This window comes from Colletotrichum navitas, assembly GCF_030913465.1.
Source record: "Colletotrichum navitas strain CBS 125086 chromosome Unknown LY79scaffold_18, whole genome shotgun sequence".
In the NCBI taxonomy this organism is placed as follows: Eukaryota; Fungi; Ascomycota; class Sordariomycetes; order Glomerellales; family Glomerellaceae; genus Colletotrichum; species Colletotrichum navitas.
In genome coordinates this window covers 404,801-422,277 of record NW_026850564.1, presented here as the reverse complement: position 1 = coordinate 422,277, position 17,477 = coordinate 404,801, and the positions used below count along the sequence as shown (strand labels likewise).

At 57.5% G+C, this 17,477-nt stretch overlaps 9 protein-coding genes across 9 annotated transcripts; 6 read left to right on the top strand and 3 right to left on the bottom strand.

The window, feature by feature from the left end:
* The first annotated feature begins 962 nt into the window (after positions 1 to 962).
* Positions 963 to 1,750, top strand: LY79DRAFT_128322 (uncharacterized protein). The gene has a single exon (XM_060550824.1). It carries the CDS (start codon positions 1,045 to 1,047, stop codon positions 1,675 to 1,677), a length of 633 nt encoding a protein of 210 aa, XP_060415979.1. The 5' UTR covers positions 963 to 1,044; the 3' UTR covers positions 1,678 to 1,750.
* A 1,589-nt stretch (positions 1,751 to 3,339) lies between these two features.
* Positions 3,340 to 4,224, bottom strand: LY79DRAFT_128302 (uncharacterized protein). Its single transcript, XM_060550823.1, has one exon. The coding sequence runs from the start codon at positions 3,994 to 3,996 to the stop codon at positions 3,538 to 3,540; it is 459 nt and encodes a 152-aa protein (XP_060415978.1). The 5' UTR covers positions 3,997 to 4,224; the 3' UTR covers positions 3,340 to 3,537.
* Positions 4,225 to 4,451: 227 nt separating this feature from the next.
* On the top strand, positions 4,452 to 5,512 carry LY79DRAFT_668459 (uncharacterized protein; the record flags this gene model as incomplete). The annotated part of the gene is made up of 2 exons (XM_060563530.1): positions 4,452 to 4,933; positions 4,996 to 5,512. The coding sequence occupies 2 exons, from the start codon at positions 4,452 to 4,454 to the stop codon at positions 5,510 to 5,512; spliced, it is 999 nt and encodes a 332-aa protein (XP_060415977.1).
* Positions 5,513 to 6,914: 1,402 nt separating this feature from the next.
* LY79DRAFT_578444 (uncharacterized protein) lies at positions 6,915 to 7,274 on the top strand (the record flags this gene model as incomplete). Its single annotated transcript, XM_060559952.1, has 1 exon — positions 6,915 to 7,274. One exon carries the CDS (start codon positions 6,915 to 6,917, stop codon positions 7,272 to 7,274), a length of 360 nt encoding a protein of 119 aa, XP_060415976.1.
* Positions 7,275 to 8,236: 962 nt separating this feature from the next.
* On the top strand, positions 8,237 to 10,900 carry LY79DRAFT_128133 (Las1-like-domain-containing protein). The gene is made up of 3 exons (XM_060550820.1): positions 8,237 to 8,929; positions 9,720 to 10,762; positions 10,844 to 10,900. Exons 1-2 carry the CDS (start codon positions 8,433 to 8,435, stop codon positions 10,411 to 10,413), a joined length of 1,191 nt encoding a protein of 396 aa, XP_060415975.1. The 5' UTR covers positions 8,237 to 8,432; the 3' UTR covers positions 10,414 to 10,762; positions 10,844 to 10,900.
* Positions 10,659 to 12,524, top strand: LY79DRAFT_548648 (hydroxyacylglutathione hydrolase). Its single transcript, XM_060557417.1, has 11 exons — positions 10,659 to 10,762; positions 10,844 to 10,886; positions 10,967 to 11,054; positions 11,114 to 11,185; positions 11,244 to 11,277; positions 11,331 to 11,544; positions 11,665 to 11,756; positions 11,816 to 11,950; positions 12,023 to 12,049; positions 12,112 to 12,198; positions 12,299 to 12,524. Exons 1-10 carry the CDS (start codon positions 10,700 to 10,702, stop codon positions 12,196 to 12,198), a joined length of 855 nt encoding a protein of 284 aa, XP_060415974.1. The 5' UTR covers positions 10,659 to 10,699; the 3' UTR covers positions 12,299 to 12,524.
* A 901-nt stretch (positions 12,525 to 13,425) lies between these two features.
* On the top strand, positions 13,426 to 14,725 carry LY79DRAFT_128274 (uncharacterized protein). Its single transcript, XM_060550822.1, has 3 exons — positions 13,426 to 13,621; positions 13,728 to 14,336; positions 14,398 to 14,725. The coding sequence occupies exons 1-3, from the start codon at positions 13,619 to 13,621 to the stop codon at positions 14,425 to 14,427; spliced, it is 642 nt and encodes a 213-aa protein (XP_060415973.1). The 5' UTR covers positions 13,426 to 13,618; the 3' UTR covers positions 14,428 to 14,725.
* A 340-nt stretch (positions 14,726 to 15,065) lies between these two features.
* Positions 15,066 to 15,999, bottom strand: LY79DRAFT_511843 (eukaryotic initiation factor 4E; the record flags this gene model as incomplete). Its single annotated transcript, XM_060554312.1, has 3 exons — positions 15,066 to 15,343; positions 15,404 to 15,711; positions 15,818 to 15,999. 3 exons carry the CDS (start codon positions 15,997 to 15,999, stop codon positions 15,066 to 15,068), a joined length of 768 nt encoding a protein of 255 aa, XP_060415972.1.
* Positions 16,000 to 16,159: 160 nt separating this feature from the next.
* LY79DRAFT_128218 (uncharacterized protein) lies at positions 16,160 to 17,113 on the bottom strand. Its single transcript, XM_060550821.1, has 2 exons — positions 16,753 to 17,113; positions 16,160 to 16,534 (listed from the first exon to the last, which is right to left on the bottom strand). The coding sequence occupies exons 1-2, from the start codon at positions 16,940 to 16,942 to the stop codon at positions 16,320 to 16,322; spliced, it is 405 nt and encodes a 134-aa protein (XP_060415971.1). The 5' UTR covers positions 16,943 to 17,113; the 3' UTR covers positions 16,160 to 16,319.
* Positions 17,114 to 17,477: the final 364 nt, after the last annotated feature.

Below are 17,477 nucleotides of genomic sequence, written 5' to 3'. Positions count from 1 at the left end.
TTTTCGATACTGGAATCTCGGAGCGTGCGAAGTGTGCCAAAAATCAGAGATGACCAGACGGAGGGGTATGTGCTGTACCAGGATACCTCCCAACTACCTGCGCGACACACGAAAACTCTAGTACCCGATACATGTACTTCTCGACCAGGCAGGCCCATGCACACAATACATCTTTTTACCGACGGCTTTCCTTTGTCTTTGTCGCTAAGCCCATCCGCGGCCATTTGCGGGAGCATCACTACCTAACAACAGTCCATCCTGCCATCCACATCCATGGTCCATAGTGGAGGCTTTGCCATCCCCCATTTCAATTTGCTGCAATCTGCCCAAACGCCGCCAACACGTCTATTTCCTGACCGCCCTGCAGTGCCCGCCCTTGTCAACACCGCGCCTCTCTGCCCCATTCATCTGGGTTCGACCAAGGATGGGAGTCGACTGTGAAGGACGGAAAGCACATGACTGGTTGGAACCTTCGATGTAGATGACACCTGCATCTGCGACTCGAGTGTATGCCTGCTTGGCTACACCCTGGATACACTACAATATCGGCTGGGCGCCGCCAGTCAGGGGACCAGTGGGTGGTCAAAGCCTGCGTATCCAGATACCATCACAACATTATCGTCAACAGTCCACCGCCTACTGGGGCGCCGACCACGCCTGCCACTCCATTCCTGTCTAGGAGGACGTGCATCCATCGCCTCCGGCTGGGTTTATGGGTTTCGCCAGACCCGGCTTGCACACCACACAGAACTCAAGCAGGTGTGACCTCAACACCACTGCTGTACCTGCCCTGCTAAACTATCATGAGGGATACCTTCCATCCGACAAGCGAATGAGCCGACAATCCACCGTACACCTCGAGCCATTGATACAAGGTAGTCGCAACGCGCTTACCTTCTCACGATGAGAGAGCTTATGGAAACTCTGGCACTTGGCCCTGGACCTTGGCCCGTTCCATCCAAGATCTTGCCCGCATCCTTCGCCAGTCATTGACGCCCACACCCCTACATCACACGGAACCGGTCCAAGTGACAAGAAAACAAAATGCTACACCCCTACCCACACCACCCACAGCCTGGGCTGCAACTCGCGTGTGCACGTACAGCCCTCTGGCTGTTGCCGTTGGAAGCCATCCCCTTCGGGTCAGGGGTGTGTGGGCAAAATGCAAACCAACACTGTCGGTTGAGCGAGATCTGTGATCCGGTCCCAGCCGTCCCACCTACCATCCTTTTGGAAAGCGGCTTGTCATTCGATTCGATTCGATATTCTCACACCATCCTGGCGCACGCCCCGTTTGTCTTCCCTCCAGGATGGTTGCAAACAATCAACGTTCCGTTTCGTACCTTGAGCTGCTGCTCAACATTGTCGAGTATGGGCAGGTACGCAGACGGCAGGGCACACCCAGACACATCTCGCATACGTACTGACCGGGGACGTAGCTTTTCTCGTCTGGGGAGCACCAGACAGACCTGCGGCCGACTGACGGATCAAAGCAACAGCAAACATATGATTCGGTCTTTTGCGCGTCTTGCGACGATGTCCACTTTGAAGCGGGCTTTCCTACAAGTACGTACCCGCAACCTACCCACTATGTATGTACCGTATGCCCGGCCGCGATCTAGCCTGTGCATCGTACCCACGGTTTTGGACAACCTGAGCGGTACGTCCTTAGTCTAGCACCAGGGGCTTTCCTTGAGCGGAACCACCTCCGTGGTCTTCTCGAAGTTCCTTGTGCTTTTAGTACCATACGGCGTACGGTAATACTACAACAGACCCTGATGGAGATCGTGAGCTGTCTAGGTTCCTGTGTCTGTGCAGAATACCTATCTCTCTCTCTCTCTCCTTTCCCCCTTCCTTTTTCTCGTTCCAGCCAGACGAAGGTTCCAAGTGTCCGTACGGCCATAAGTCTTTCTCGGTTTTTCTGAATGCCATGACTCCGTACTAGCTACGAGTGGGGGCTCATGGAAGCAAAAAGGGATGTTATCTCGTCTCCAAGACCCTGCGGGTCGCCCGTCTCGGAGTTGGATGCGTATCCGCCTCTTCCCACAGTTAAAGCCGGCCATCTCTCGGTTACAGGATTGTCATGAACAAGCCGCCAGGTGGATGGCACTTTGGAGGAAACCACCAAAAACATGCGAGGCAAGATGTACATCCCCATCTGCGCTACACACATTGCAGTGAGTGCTAGGGCGTAGGTGGGGCTGTAGAAGATGGCAACGGGCTAGGAGGGCACCCGGTTGACAAAAAAGATAGCACACCTAAAGTACTTTCTTACACCACATCTACCCCAAGACTATTAACAAGTGTTTTTTTCTTATGCTAACACAGCCACAAGACGCAGTTAGGATATAGGAAAAATATATCTAATAGTAGGTAGAACATACTGGCATTAATTCTAACTATTTTATGTAGGTATATCTATGTATTTAGTGTTGTGCTGTCTATAATAGTGCAGGGGGTGTTTAGGTGTGCCATCTTTTTTGTCAACCGGGTGGAGGGATGGCGGACATGGACCCGTGGTCCCAAAGAGCGGGTGGTGTCCTTCCTGAGTCTCCTCGATCCCCGGTGAGCTAAACTACAGGTACTGCGTAATATTGCAACGCCTCCATCTCGTCTGACCCATCAGTTCAAACTAGGTAAGCTTGCTGGGGAGCGGGGACCATGATCCTCGATGGCGGGCCACAACTGGTTGGACGATGACGGGGACCTCGTCGGCTCAATGCAATAAAATCACCCCCCTGGGCCAAGCCGCCGAGGCATGTTGTCCCCCTTGGACCCCTTCTTCACCACTGGGTCCCTGGGCTGGCCGCTGGCCGTGGCGTGTGGTGCTGGCCTTGGACAAGTAAGTGCCTTAGTTGCTGGCTGCTGGGGCAGGTTGCCCGAGACACAAACAGGGGGGTGCCATCTCCAGACTCCGACCCGGAGGCGTGAGCGCCTGGGCCGAGCGGTTCTTTTTGGACCAAAGGCATTCCATCCATGTTCTTTTTTTCTTTCCTTGCCTCTCTGACCGCCCGCTGCCCGCCTGTCTTGTCGGTCCCCCCTGGCTTGTCTTGTCCTGCCTGCCTGCTCTGGCCGAGCGGTACGTACCCACTTTCTGCAGGCATTTGCCTTTCTCGACATCTGAGTCTTGGATCCCGCCATAGCACCGTAGTGCAGTTCAGTTTCGTGGTATTTACCTGTTTACGACAGGGAACCCACCATCTTCGGTACGTACCATGAGCGCGGACACCTCCGGCGGCACCTACCTACCTGGCCATAGTCGAGTACGTTGTATTCGTACAATAGGAAGGGGGGCACCACCAAACACCATCTCCGCACAAGGGCGACGGTGTCGGATTGGCAGCGCGACCTGATCCGCTCCACAGTCCGTCCACTCCTTCCATCCTCGACCATCCACCATCCCTCCCTAATCCCAATCTTGCCTCTGTCAATTGCCTTCCTCCACCCGTACCACAGTAGGTAGCGTACGCACCAGAGACCAGCGCAAAGCGAAGCAAGGCAATCAACCGTCCACATCCACGTCCACACCCACACCTCTTACCCACTGCGGCTTCGCTCACACACACACGCGCGCACCAGCACTATCGACAAGTCCGTCCCATGCTTTTTCCCGTCTGTCCCTTCTGCCCCTCCCCCCTTCTGTGCTTCCATGCCCCCCTCTCCCCCGGCCGTAGAATAGGTACTTACCTGCTCTGGTAGATACGTACGTGCAGGGACCAAGGGCAGCAGCCGCCTCGTCTGCTTCGGCTTTGAAATGCACAACGCTCCAATTGCAAGACCCCTGCCCAACCCATATGACGCAGCCTGCTGGCTGCTGCCGCCCCCCTCCTTGGACTCCCAGGCACCCTTGCAAAAAGGAGCAGGGAGCGGTACGTACCGCCCTTGCCCAGCCACGCCTGGGGACATCTGCACTCGCTGAGCGGATGGATACCTCCCATCAGCTTCACATCCGCCCCATGAACGCAACCCACGCTTGCTGCCTCTTCGTGCACACATGCCAAACCGTCCGTAGTCTCTCAAGCACTTGTTGTCTTTTTTTTCCCTTGGCCCACTCCGTACCCATGGTTGAGCGTTTGTTCCTCCGGCTGGAGCTAAGGTTTGATTTTATCCTTCAAGACCGATCTAGTATCACCCATGTCCTTTCCCTAGTTGCGCTCCCTTTACGCAGGAGAGCCCTTTCGAGCAACGTCCTCTTTTCCTCCTGTACATAGTCCGCGCCGAGCCCATCCTTTCCGACTTCTTTATATCATCATCACCATCCGCCGCCGCGTCTCATCCTGCTCAGTCCAAGTCGTCGACAACACACACACACTCACACACACACACACACACACACACACACACACCTCTTGAGCAACAGCTTTATCACTTTGCGCTCACCCGCTCATCCACATTCATCACATTAAACAACGCGGCCCTCTCAACCACCGCCACAACACCACAAGACCAAGATGATGCCCACACTCATGGGAGGCGTTCTCCCGGGACCTGTTCCGACCGCCTACCAAACAGATGCCTTGTTCGATGACCTGTCAAGACAGATGGCCATCTCCCAGGCATCTCGGAGGTTATCCAGGGGCTCCAACGGCCAACGGAACGGAAACGCTATGCGTGTAGCAAAGCCCACCAGCGCCAACAACAGTCCGAGGTCGTCATCAGCAATGCAGGCCAGGAGAAGGACCGTGGTGAATGACGGGAATTTGGCGAGGCGGAGGCAGCAGCCTATTGATCAAGTCACTATGCCTGAGTATGGCTCTCAGTCTCGACCCAGCCGCCCTCTCAGCTGGCACCCTTCCACCTTCCAACACCAACAGCACAAGATGCCCGCTGCCCAGTACATGGCTTCTTACCCGTTCCCTCCCGCCTCGTCGGCCTACGACACCGACAGCTACAACATTTATTCGCAATTCCCCCCCACCCCAGCGGCTTACTCGTGCAACACATCACCTGTTGCCTCATTCTCCCCCTCTCTCTACCCTTTGGCGCCTACGACAGCTCTGCTGCGTATCTGCCCGTGGAGGGCTGGAACGTTCCCCAGCAAGACCCTCCGGCCTACGTCTCGTCGGAGGCTGCTGGATACGCAGAGCCCTTCCCGGCTCTTCCCACTACCCTGCCTGACCTCACGCCGTCTTCCACTTCCACGCATTGGCACTCGTACCCAATGGACGGCTTTCCCAGCACTTCTCCTCCCACTCCCGAGACGCTGCCGCAGGCTCAGCAGCCTCAACCTATTGTCCCGAATGAGGACACCATCCCTTACCAACCTTTGGACGAGCCTGAGGAGGAGGGCGAGATCCTGGTCGGCATGGGCCTCTACGACGCGCCAGACAAGTACGAACAAGACCCTCAGCTCGACGCCTCCCGGTCCGCCATGTCTTCTCTGCTCGGCGCGCCATACCGTCCCCAGGAGGGTACCGGCAAGGGCCTGAAGCTGGAGGAGTCATGGCAGCCCCCTGACAGCGATGACGAGGACGCCGACCAGGACGATGCTGACGGCGAGGATTCTGATTAATGACACAAATGACAAAGAGTACCTTGAACGGTACAAGACCCGCGCAAGCAATCATGATTTTACGAAGAAACTATGTATACTATGTACGATTGGAGGATGTAACACCAAAGGATTTGTGGTGCCTCTAGGGATGGGGAAAAAGAATATCGTCATTGTCCACCCAGGAGTGGTGGATGCAACCCAAAAGAGGCATATACCCAGATGGAGAGGAAGCATATATTCCGACCAAGTGGCCCATGCGCCTTCAGAAGAAGCAGTCCAAGAACTGTTCGAGATAGAAATAATTACAAAGCGTGCCTAGCACAAAACATCAAGACTACAAAACGCTTCCAACTAGCCTACCCTATTGTGCTGTCCCTGTCCATCTTGACTTCTTGACAAGAGAGGGGCCCAAGCCGCCGCAACCGATTCCACCTGCATCAGAGGACGGCGCCGGATCGAAGTTCAATCGTCAACACGGACACTAAAATAAGCGAGAAAGAGCCTCCCGCGCACGACCCCTGTCGAGGCATGGCATGAGCTGCATATGGGTCAGTGTTTCCCTGTCACATCCCTCCAATGAGCCAATCATGTATGTTGAAACCTATCCACCCCCGCCGTTCTGGCCAGCCCTGCCAGGTCTCGAAACACCCCGCCCGTAGCCCCTAGAAAAAATCTTGGGCCGCTGCTCCTGGTGACCTCACCGGCACACTCGGCCAGCCCCCGATTACTGTGTGCCGTACTGTATACCTCCACTCTTCTGCCGTGCTGCCCACAGTGGAAGGCAGCATTAAAGCGGGGAACCTTTAGTCGGCTGCGCTGCAGCACTGAGTTGGACCGTTGTCAGATCGAGCGAGCTGTGCAGTTTAACCCCATCCTGGATACTTTGAACTAGAAGAAGGTTCACTCGCACGCGGCATCGTCGTCGTCGGTCACGAATCGCGAATTCCGACGTTTGAGAGAAGATTGGGGCCTCGGTTTGGGTCTTGCCGTGCCAGTGCCGACACTGACCGGATCTACGCAGTAGGCATAGCCACACACACGACGATATACAACCACGATGAACTAAATAAAATCCATGCGACCTGGCTCTCTCGAACCATCCAGATTGGTAGCCGAGGACGTCCCTCGCCAACCAATCAGCGTGACCCAGCCGACGGTCTTTGGCGGCGCCGGCATGCCTGTCACCTTTTGGTACACACATCCCCTCCTCCCGCTCCGTTCGACGTCGAACCGCCAGTGCGTGCTTTGTTCACTAACGCCTCTCAGTCCGATGAGTAGCTGTCCGAGGACGTCAAGCACGCTACGCTCATCTCGCTCAATGTCGCCGGCGGCAGGACCCTCGACGCCAAGGTGGTCGAACACACCTTGGTCATCAACCTGACCCCTTCCCACAGCCATATCCACCACGTTACCGCCAGTCATGAACGAGACCGTCTTGGTCGCTGCCAACGTCCTTTACGCTGTCACTGCCGTCGAGGAAGTCCGATGTGAGGGTGGGCAAGATCTTCGCACCGCGCCGACATCCCCGTCCATGAGTTCCCCCAATAACCCACTCGGCTACGGGTTCTTGTGGTCTTCCCTCGGCGTCTTATTCCTACACTATTCTACACTAGGGGGCTTCCACAACTCATTAGAGTGTTCGTCTACGCAGGCTGCCTTAAGGACCTCCCAACAGGTGCTGTTGAGTTCACTGCCCCAGCACAAGCTCTACATGGAGAAGAAGGACGGCCTCGCACCCACGAAGTCCAAGACCCTTGACCCCAGCATGCTGGAGCCATGACCGGCACGGCGTCTTCCATATTGTGAAGACCCTTGTCTGAGGAAGGTGTCGTTGTCGGGCCGGATGCCCAGCTACCGGGTATCTGCTGTTGCGAAGCCAAAGTAAAGCATGCCGGCACCTTGGTGAGGGCACTATAGAAAACTGTTCATGGTTTGGACTTTAAACGGGAACACGGGGAAGGAGAGGCACTGCCGTGTCACGATACTTCGTCGTTGGTCTTGATTCATCTCATACGCGAACCCGAACATTGCATCAGCTCATACAGCGGTCGGCCAACGGCCGTGTGCTGGTAGGTGGAAACGTTCAGACGATTTGGCTTGTGAAGATCAAAGGTGAATCCATCCCAGCTGAGGCATGCGGCCATCGCTGAGTGATTGGTGACAAATTCGGCTCGACACGCCATAATACGCTTCTCAGGCTCGCAGCCCAGCATCGGGGGCAGTGACGTTCAAGGCTGGAGGCATACTCGACCTGAAAGTACGACTCGTCTGATGTCCAATGACCGACCGGGCTGGCCTAGACAGCCGTGCGAGCGCCGCCTGGAATGGGTTGCCCCTGGATTGTGTTTCTGCTGGTGTGCGTGTTCTATGTGCGTGCTATGTGCGTGGCGCTGCTTGTCCCAGAAGTTTGGCTGATGTGAGTTGGGGTCTTGTTGGTAGTGTATCCGATCTCAGTTCACCGCACGCTACGCACGATACTAATCGGGGAATTTTTTGTGGTCTCCAAACTTCTCCCCTTTTTTTCCCCCCTACTCTACACTTTTAGGGGAGACTCTTTTGGCTTTTTTTTTTTCTTTTTTCTTCCTTAGGCCACACCCCCTTGGATCACTTAGACTTGCGACTCAGTCAGCAAAGACTCGAAGAAAGAAAAAAAGACAAACAATTCCGAGATCCGTCTGGGCAACTATCGGCCTCCCCAAGCCGCCACGCCAAGAACTCGAGCCACCGACAGAATCCATCAGCTTTTGGGAGTGCGGTGAAACATCGTTCCTCCGAGGCCTAGCCCCTCCCTGCCACCGCCGGTACGAATCGCATTCATGAGGGCCAGCCCGGATTAGGGTGTCGTATCTCTGGAAAGGGTGAACTCGGCGCAGGAGGAGGCCAGACGCCTAATCACACTTGCACTCGTTCGCGGCACACACGCCCACTACGCATCAGAATGGTCCAGTACATACTGACGCCATGGCGTGATCGCCGCGAGCTGCTCAAGGTTCGCCAACAGTTCTATCCCGCGGCCCCGCTGCCTGTGGCCCCTGCGTTTTCAGCACCAGCACCAGCACCAGCAGCAACAGCAACAGCAACAGCGCTCGCACGCGCATCGGCGCTCGCTTTACCGACGGCACCATCAACACGAGGAGCGCCAGCGCCGGCTCCGGGTTCAGCTACAGGAGCACCGCCCTCACAGCACCACCAGCACAGGACGGGCACGACGAGCGCCATCAGCGGCAGCAGCTATTCTAGCGTCGACAACGACGGGCTCCTGGCAGCCCAGCATCATGCCGTCGCCAGGGTGTCGATGTGGATGCAGCGCGGCAACTGCCCGCACATGGTTGAATCGACGGCCCTGTTGACGGCCGCCATCCTGAGCGACGGGGAGAGCAAGGGCAGCGCCGGCACATACGCTGTCCGCGCCGCCTACGCCGCCGCCTTCAGCCGGTACGTTCCGTTGTCGTTGTCTCCGTCCCTCTTCAATACAGGTGGCCAGAGGCCGCTGGCTACAAGTGCGTGAAAGCCTACCTGGGCGTCTTCCACACTGCCCCTTCCAGGCCTCCTTGACCTTGGACCTCCCCTTGGGTGGCTATGAAACAATCCAGTCCTCTAGGGATCGGGCGCCCTTCTTCCCCCTGCACTCTCGTTTCTAGACCTTGGCAGCTGCTCACATCTCACCTCTCTTTTGCCTTTCATATCGTTACCACCCCATGCTCACTCACCCCCCGTCACTCCCAGTGTCTTACGCCCTGCCTTCTTTTGGACATTAGATGTTGAAGCACTCCTCCCACGACCCCCGGGCCCGGACCCAGAGCAGCTCACGCGGCCCGTCTGATGAAGGGCACAGTCACCCGAAGTGCCCTGACGACCTGCTTAACCAGCACACCCTTATTCTCCCCGCAAACTCCCGTCTTAGTTCGCTTCTCGTCTCACTTTGTTCCCGTCGCGCAAGTGTGCACTCTGGCCAGTGGTCCGACAGACATTCCTAGCATCGGGGAGATCTGGGTTCTTTCCTCAAGACACGTAAATTCCCATAGCCCGCTCGTCCTCTTGGCCGAGATCTGCGAAGTCTCGCGCCCCCCTCTTTGGCGGCACCGGCCAAAGGGCCGACTCGTGTTTGAGCCCGAGCTCCTTGCGGCTCTCTTTTGCTTGGGTTGCCTTGCCCCTTGGATGCTTCGCAAGCTGCTGGCCAATTATGCCGTTGATCCGTGATTGCTCACACATTCTTTTCGATTAGGTTCGTGACCGGGCTCCTGGACGGACACCAGGACAAGCAGCGGAAGCTGAGCATGTACTCGGTTGCCAAAACCATCGGTCTGCCGGCGACGTTTGTTGAGCTGCGACACCAGGCAACGCACGAGACGCTGCCGTCGCTCGCGAAGCTGCGATCCGCCGCCCGCAAGGCACTGGTCTGGATCTGGGAGTACTACTGGCAACACCTGGGGCCTGACGAGGAGGAGAGCGTCGAGGACGTGGTTCCTGAGAGGAAGGTCGGCGTCGCTACGGCTGCCGCGGGCCGTGCGGTCGTGATCGCGTTCCTCGAGGAGCGGGACGAAGCACGGCGCGCCGAGATGAAGAATTGGATCGACGGGCTCGATAAGTCCCGGCTGCTCACTACGCTGGACAAGATCGCGGAGGCTCCACCGAGCAACGCCATCAAGCTTGCTGCACTGCGGCTATCAAAGGGGATCCTGCTGAAAGGGAAGGGCATTGAGGGTGTAGGGCCAGAGTATGAGAGGGACAGGGGTAGGAAGGTGGATGAAATTAAGAAGAAGATAGCACAAGCGAAGGAAGCTCTCGCGGCGGAGACGCAAGACGTCGTGGAGGACTCTGCGGACGACCTCGAAATCGAGGAGGCTCAGGAGAGCGGTGGCACGGGATGGGCGAAGTTTGTGGGCACTTGGAAGCCGCGGCCGATTGGCGTCGCGTGAGGCATTCAGGTACGCCGAAATGCGTCATACTACGTGATTATTCGACACCAGTGCAGCCGGCCCCTGATATGTTGCTCCTGGAACGGACGTTGAAGTGAAGCCATTGCCATGGCCATTGCAGTCACGTGGGGTATGGAGATACAAAGTGGGCGGGGGGTAGCTTACCTAAACGAAGAAAGAGGTGGGGAGCGGATGGGCTGGCCCGCGGATTTACAGCATAACGACGTCACTAAACTCTGCCGCTCATATCGCCCAACACTACACAGTTACCGTGCAATTGCCTTTCATGAATACCCTCATCGCAAGGAGGCCTTTTCTAAGACAGAAATTCGGTACCGTAACAGCCGCAGTGAGTGCTCCACGTAAAAATCCGACGCCCTTAAATGTGGGGGTGCGTGATGGGCGAGCGGCTAGCTTACATCATGGACAGCTCACGTTCACCAACGCCATGCATATCCAGTCTATTCCGATGTGTAAGTCGGGCACTTTCATGAACCTCCGGGGCAGCCGTGCAGCTATGCGAGAGCCACATGCTGATTCGAGGGGCTTGTAGGGGTGGGCAGTAGCAACAACTACGCCTACCTGGTCAAGGACGACAAGACCAACGACGCCGTCATCATTGACCCAGCCAACCCGCCCGAGTGAGTATTGCCGCTTTCGAGCTGAAATGAGGGTTCTCACACTGACAGACACCGCGCAGGGTGACCCCGGTGCTGCAAAAGGCCATCAAGGGCGGCGAGATCAATCTTACGGCCATCGTCAACACGCACCAGTGAGTCCCTGACCCCCGTTCTGCCCCGGTGACGCGGACGCATCTGACACGTCGACAGCCACTGGGACCATGCAGGCGGGAACAAGCAGCTCGTAAGTCGCCGATGCCAGCACCGCTCACCACGGTGCGTGCTGACCAGACACAGCTGGGCGACCTCGGCCTGGAGAGCCTGCCCATCATCGGTGGCAAGAATTGCGACGGCGTGACCAGGACGCCAGGCCACGGCGAGTCGTTCAACATTGGCAGCATCGCCGTCAAGGCGCTGCACACGCCGTGCCACACGCAAGACAGCATCTGCTGGTTCATGCAGGACGGGGAGCAGAAGGTTGTGTTCACGGGCGACACGCTCTTCATCAGCGGTGGGTCCATGATCTCTTCCGGATGTCGGCCGCGCTGCATCGTGTCGGACGCGACGCACGCGGACGGGGGCGAGAGAACTGGCTAGAGAGACTGGGTTGCTGACTGGCCGGGTATCGCAGGTTGCGGCAAGTTCTTTGAGGGCAACGCCGAGGAGATGCACAATGCGCTGAACAAGACGCTGGCCTCGCTGCCAGACGACACGGTCGTGTTTGTGAGTCTTTTGCCGACGGTCGTCCCACTCCGAGGGGTCAGGTTGCTGACCAGAGACAGCCCGGCCATGAGTACACAAAGTCAAACGTCAAGTTCGCTGCGTCAGTGCTGCAGAACGAGGCGATCCAGAAGCTGCAGGCCTTTGCGGAGAACAACAAGGAGACGCAGGGCAAGTTCACGATTGGCGACGAGAAGGTAGGTCTTGATCGCCCTGGGCTCCGGGCTTGCACGGCTCGAGTCAGGAGACGGCTGACATGATCTCGATAGAAACACAACGTCTTTATGCGCGTCGAGGTGAGTTGCGTTGCAGCCCCCGTGGGGGCTAGAGCAGGAAGGGAGGACTGACGCATGCACAGGACCCCGAGATCCAAAAGGTCACGGGGGAGAACGAGCCCGTGGCCGTCATGGCCAAGCTGCGCGAGATGAAGAACAACTTCAAGTGAGTAAGTAATATACATCTCCTTGACACCGGCTATTTTGCGGCAGTTGTAGTTGTCAACGAGCCCGATGCCAAATCAGTTGGGGCCTGAGCTGACGACACAGTCCACCTCCCGAGTCTAAGATTTGATACGTCTTGGGGGATGGTGTTGCAGAGTTAGGATCGAGGGGACAGCCATGGATATATGCAAGTGGCAGCGGCACGGAAATGACTGTGAGCATAATCCGTCACGCATCCCGGGTGGAAGAGGGGATGGCAGCAAGCGGGGGGGGGGATTGCCCGGCTATGTAACTTGGAACACCACAAGATAACAGCACAGAAGTATCACATCTTTCTATATTCTAGGCATGGTTCACGATATGTCTCCCAAGAGGCCCTAAGCGCCCCATCGACCGGGGTCGAACGAGGCAAGAGTGCAGCCCTGGGAAGAGACGTCCGTCCTGCGGAGGCCCCCGTTTGTTTGATCTTGCTTCACTGTCCACACGTGCTCGCTCTGGGTTTAAAGCGGCAAGCTCTAGCATTTTTTAGAAGCTGATGTTTTTCCTTTTCTCTTCTTCTTTCCTCTCCACACCTCCGTCTGGCTGGAGATTTGGTTTGAGTTTCCCGGGTCCACTGGGAAGGGGAAAGCTCTTGGCTCCGGATCGGCATGGACATCCCGTCTCAATGATGAGAAATCAGCGCGTTGGGCCATGTGTGGGCCGTTAGCTTGACAGCTGCGGCGCCCTTCTCGCATGGATTTGGGGGAGAGGGTCGGGAAACGGCGCAGAAATACGACCTGTCCAGAGATTCGAAGCTGACGTTCACGACAAAGACGCGCGTGGCTTGTGAAAGCACCCGGAAGCCGAGAGGATGGAAAGCCCGATCTTAACGAGGTCCGAACTGGAAACACCACCCGCGGGTCCGGCGGGCGCATAGCACCTCCCATCGGTTCATGCCGGGGCGCGGTCGACCCGAGTGGCTCCTGCAATCGAGAAGCCACCTGACGGCATGGGCATCTGAGACGGCGCGCTGGGGTTTGCTGGCAACGCGAGAAGACGGCGGTGGTGGTGGTGAGATGGTGGGAGTAGGGCGTTACGGATTAGCGGAAGAATTTTGCAGACGCGAATTTATACGGGTGAGGATTTTCGCCGGCGGGGCTCTGTACCGTGTGTTAATGGCATCCGCACGCGGTGCTCTGCACTGTCTATCGGGTACCCGCCGCCGCCGCCGCCGCCGGTGACGGGCCCGTCACAATCCATTAACGCGTCTCTTGCGTTTCCTTGACCTCCAACGATCGTCATCGACCACCGACCGCCTCGACCACAACCATCACTAGAGGACAAGACGGCGCACGCGAGTCCTCCGCCGGCGCTCAAGCAGCTTTTGCAACAAAACGAAAAAAGAAAAAAAAATAACCAAGCGACATCCAACCCGCATCAACCGCAATGGTGAGCATCTCTGTCAATCTCTCTCACTCACATGCCTGCACGCCTGCGCGAAACCGCAACAGGCCGGCCAGACCTGGATTCAAACTAACTGCCCTCCCTCCCCCAGCCCGCGAAGCGCAGACCGCCGACGACAGGTCCGCCCGCCGCGGACGTGCCGCGCCCCCGCGCCTCGAAGCTCGCCAAGGAGCACAACATCTCGGCCCAGGAGGAGCGCGAGATCCGCGAGGCCTTCTCCCTCTTCGCCGAGCCGATGAAGGGCCGCCCGAAGGAGGGCGTGATCCCCACGGCGGACGTGCGGTCCTGCCTCGTCGCGCTCGGCATCCCGCCCGCGACGCGCCAGGAGCAGGCCGAGTTCGTCGAGATCCTGGACCCCGACGGCGAGGGGTTCGTCGACTTCGAGCCCTTCTTCGCCGTCTGCGCGCTCAAGTACCACCAGCGGGGCCAGCAGAGCAGCATGGAAGAGAGGGGGCGCGAGGTTGAAGAGGCCTTTGCCCTGTTCACCGGGGCGGGCGCGGGCGGCGCCGCCGCCGCCGCCGCCGCCGTGGGCCCGCGGGACGTCATCACGATCGCGGACCTGAAGAGGGTCGCCAGCGTGCTGAGGGAGGACGTCAAGGAAGAGGTGCTGCGGGACATGATCCTCGAGGCCAACGGCGGCGCGGGTGTGGGCAAGGGCGTGAAGAAGGAGGAGTTCGAGGAGGTCATGCGCCGCGCCGGGGTTTGGCGGTAACGGAGAGCAGGGGGGGGGGGGGGGGGGGGGGGGGCCGCCGAATAGGGAGGGTTTGGCGAGAGATGAAAGGATACATTAGGGAGGGGGAGCTTTGCTGTTTGGTCTGGCATTATACCCACGGAGCCTGGCGTTTTGGGAAAGCACGGGAAGGGGAACTGGTGTCGATTCTTCTTTTTCTTTTTTTCTTTCAAGTCTCTTTGGTGGGTATAGGAATCGAATCCATCTTTTTTACTGCCACCGAACTCATTTACTGGTTGAGTTTGACAGTACAAGCTAGCTCTCTCTCTGTGTTGGACTGTAGACCTGTCATTGGTAGGCGGTACTAGTAATAACGATTCTATCTGATCTCAGCGCAGCCCGCATGCCGTCGGTGGGCGTGGGAACCCCATCACCCCCGCGTGGATTTCCATGCTCATAAAAACGCCCTTCAAATATGCATATAACCGCCCTTCCCCTGGTATACCGTGTCACGGCCTGGCACGAGAGGGAGAGGGGGACATCCTCTTCTTTACAAATCCCTAAGAAATTACACTTCCGTATGTTGGCAAGGTGAAGCCAAGGAGAGAGGGTATCTCTCATATCCGACCAGTTTCCTTATGTGCAAAAGAAGACAAGGGAAACAAAAGTGGAAAATGATCCCGCAGCCTAGCTCGCTTTTCAAAGACCCCGGTCTCCTAAAAGGGGAGCAGAGTGCGGAGGAGGGTCGCAGTCTGCCCTCTAAGCCGTTGCGCCTTCCGCCGCCTTTGCCTTTTCGGCGGCGGCCTTTTGAGAGTCGATGACGGCCTGGAGCTCAGGAGGGGCCTTGAAGCCGGCGTGGTCCTGGTGACGCTTGTAAAAGTAGTTGTCGGCCTTGGGACGCAGCTCGGCGGGGAGCTCTTCGAGTACGCACTCGAGGATGGCATCAATGGACTTTTGCTTGGAGCCGTCACGGTGCCAGATGGAGATGAGGTGCGAGTTGAAACGGACTGACAGGCCGACACCGCAAATCTGGTCGTCTGGAAGGTGCTTTTTTTTAGCAGTTATCACTTGCTGGACGAGCGGGGAGGCAGGCTTACTATCATCCAGGACGCTCTGCAGCTTCTCGCCAATGGCTAGCAGCTGCACACGGGTCCACACGTCGGGCCCGATGGCCTTGGGCACACGGAAGGTCCAGGCACCGCCGTTGATGTTGCGACGGTCCTCCCAGATGGGCTTGAAGCCCTGCTTGAAAAGATAGATGGATTCGCGCATCTTGATCTGGTCGACGGGGGTGTTGTTGTTGTATTTCCAAAAGTCCTGGACAGACTCGATCTGCGAGCCGAGCTGCTCCAGCTGCACCTTATATTCCTCATCGCCGCCCGCCTTCTGTTGATCCTTCGCCTGCCTGGAGGAGGGGGTTGAGGATTAGTCGAGTGGAGTCTCAAGGGTTCAGGCTGCGGGGAGTGCCATGAACCGACAGCACAATATGCCGTGGCAGCGGAGGGACTCACTTATCAAAATAAACGTTCCAGTAGTGTTGTGTCGGCAGAGGACGCATAGCCTTGAGGAAGTTGCGCTTCGCATCGTCGCGCTGGTCGGCCGGAGAGCTGACGCTGGGCGAGTTGGGGTCGGCGGTGGTGCTCTGGGAGAGTCCCGAGAGGCCACGGGTGAAGAGCGCGGGTCTGGCAGCCATGGTATGGTCGTCGTCGTGCGAGAGCTTACGGGAGAAGCAAAAGTAAAAGAAGGACAGAGGTGGAAATCGAAGCGACAGGAAGAGGTGTCGAAACGGAGTGTCGGCTCAAGATGGATGGACTGTCGGACGGCGGTTCACGCAAGTCGTTATTGCACCTGGTCGGGGATCGGTGTCGGGTAGGCGTGGCCGAGAGGGGCGGACACTGTTACTGGAGCCCTTGATCTGGCAGCCGGTCGTTGGTTGGCTCGGGGGGATGCGACGGTGCCCGATGAAGCAACGAGGGGCAGAAGTGGGCAGGCCCGTTTGTGGTGCGGAACAGCTTATGTACACCAAGGTGGATATGCGAGACCGGGATGGTTGTTGACCGTTGCCCGCCCGGTGTCTCTCCTAGGTAGGTATGTGGACAGCACAGTGGATGGTGCTGGACCTGGCTGGAAAGGTCGGGAGGTACGAGAGGGAGGTGGCTTGGGGGCTGTTTGGGATACACCAATCAAAGGGCCGTTCGGTGGGGATTTGGCGATTGAGCGACGGTGCCCTGGGCTGGGAATTAGAGAAAGGATAACGAAAGAGGTGACGAGACGAGACGGGATATCGGAATCAGACAAAGATGCCCTTGAAATGCTGCCACTCTGACGCTTTTGCGTCCTTCCAGTGCCGATCTGTTCAGGGCCCGGGACGAGTTTGGAAACCCGCGGGGTTGTGAACCAAAGCACCTGCCAATGTGGGTTGGAGAGGGGCTGGGGGTGGTCGTACGCAGTAGAGATTCCGTGCAACTCTGAATGACTCGACGTGCGGATCCAGTAGGATGATGATAAAGAGTGATGGGAGTTACACACACGACAGGGCGGCGACCGAGGGAGAGGCGGTGGAGAGAAAGGGGGGGAAGAGGAGGAGACGTGAATGGCGGCGTACGGTAAGGATAATAAGGTGTCGTCCGTCTCATCTCGCCTCGTGGCGTGGCCGAGACGAGGACTCCTCAAGAAGATTACGGTTGTGCTTCAAGGTCTGTAAGGCAAGGTCTGTACATCGCCAGGGGGGGGGGGGGGAGGCAAGAGGAGAGAGAGGGGACTAGGGACTCCAGGGGAACTCCAGCCAAGACGACACTCGGTTCGAGGGACAAGGCATCTTGGCTGAGGGACATCCCAGCGCCAGGTACCGCTGCGTACCGCATCCAAGAGAACGGGTTGTCTGGAGATTGAACAGGGAACATCGGGATCCGGTCGAAAGCCCTCTGATCTGAGGTCTGAAGCGCAACAGGGCAGGGAACCTTGTCCAAGATTTGGCGAATGGCGCCGGAGAGTCAGCAGTCAGCAGAGCAGAGCGTTCTTGGAGAGAGAGAGAGAGAGAGAGAGAGAGAGAGAGATGGGACTCCAGCAAGGACGTGGATCGCCTCAGTTTCGCTACGGGATCCGAACCACATTACATCGTGCTACTACTCGGTCCTTGGGGCACCAGAAATTGAAGCAAGGTTGAAGAAT

What these genes read in the sequence shown, in the direction of transcription:
- LY79DRAFT_128322 (XM_060550824.1), top strand. Translation starts at nt 1,045, where the DNA reads ATGCTACACCCCTACCCACACCACCCACAGCCTGGGCTGCAACTCGCG.
- LY79DRAFT_128302 (XM_060550823.1), bottom strand. Translation starts at nt 3,996, where the DNA reads ATGTGTGCACGAAGAGGCAGCAAGCGTGGGTTGCGTTCATGGGGCGGA.
- LY79DRAFT_128133 (XM_060550820.1), top strand. Translation starts at nt 8,433, where the DNA reads ATGGTCCAGTACATACTGACGCCATGGCGTGATCGCCGCGAGCTGCTC. An exon ending in TACGCCGCCGCCTTCAGCCG is followed by an intron (nt 8,930 to 9,719) that starts GTACGTTCCGTT and finishes CTTTTCGATTAG; the next exon opens with GTTCGTGACCGGGCTCCTGG.
- LY79DRAFT_548648 (XM_060557417.1), top strand. Translation starts at nt 10,700, where the DNA reads ATGAATACCCTCATCGCAAGGAGGCCTTTTCTAAGACAGAAATTCGGT. An exon ending in GACCCAGCCAACCCGCCCGA is followed by an intron (nt 11,055 to 11,113) that starts GTGAGTATTGCC and finishes GACACCGCGCAG; the next exon opens with GGTGACCCCGGTGCTGCAAA. An exon ending in CAGACGACACGGTCGTGTTT is followed by an intron (nt 11,757 to 11,815) that starts GTGAGTCTTTTG and finishes GACCAGAGACAG; the next exon opens with CCCGGCCATGAGTACACAAA.
- LY79DRAFT_128274 (XM_060550822.1), top strand. An exon ending in AGGTCATGCGCCGCGCCGGG is followed by an intron (nt 14,337 to 14,397) that starts GTTTGGCGGTAA and finishes CCGAATAGGGAG; the next exon opens with GGTTTGGCGAGAGATGAAAG.
- LY79DRAFT_128218 (XM_060550821.1), bottom strand. Translation starts at nt 16,942, where the DNA reads ATGAGACGGACGACACCTTATTATCCTTACCGTACGCCGCCATTCACG. An exon ending in TTGCACGGAATCTCTACTGC is followed by an intron (nt 16,535 to 16,752) that starts GTACGACCACCC and finishes TTCCCAGCCCAG; the next exon opens with GGCACCGTCGCTCAATCGCC.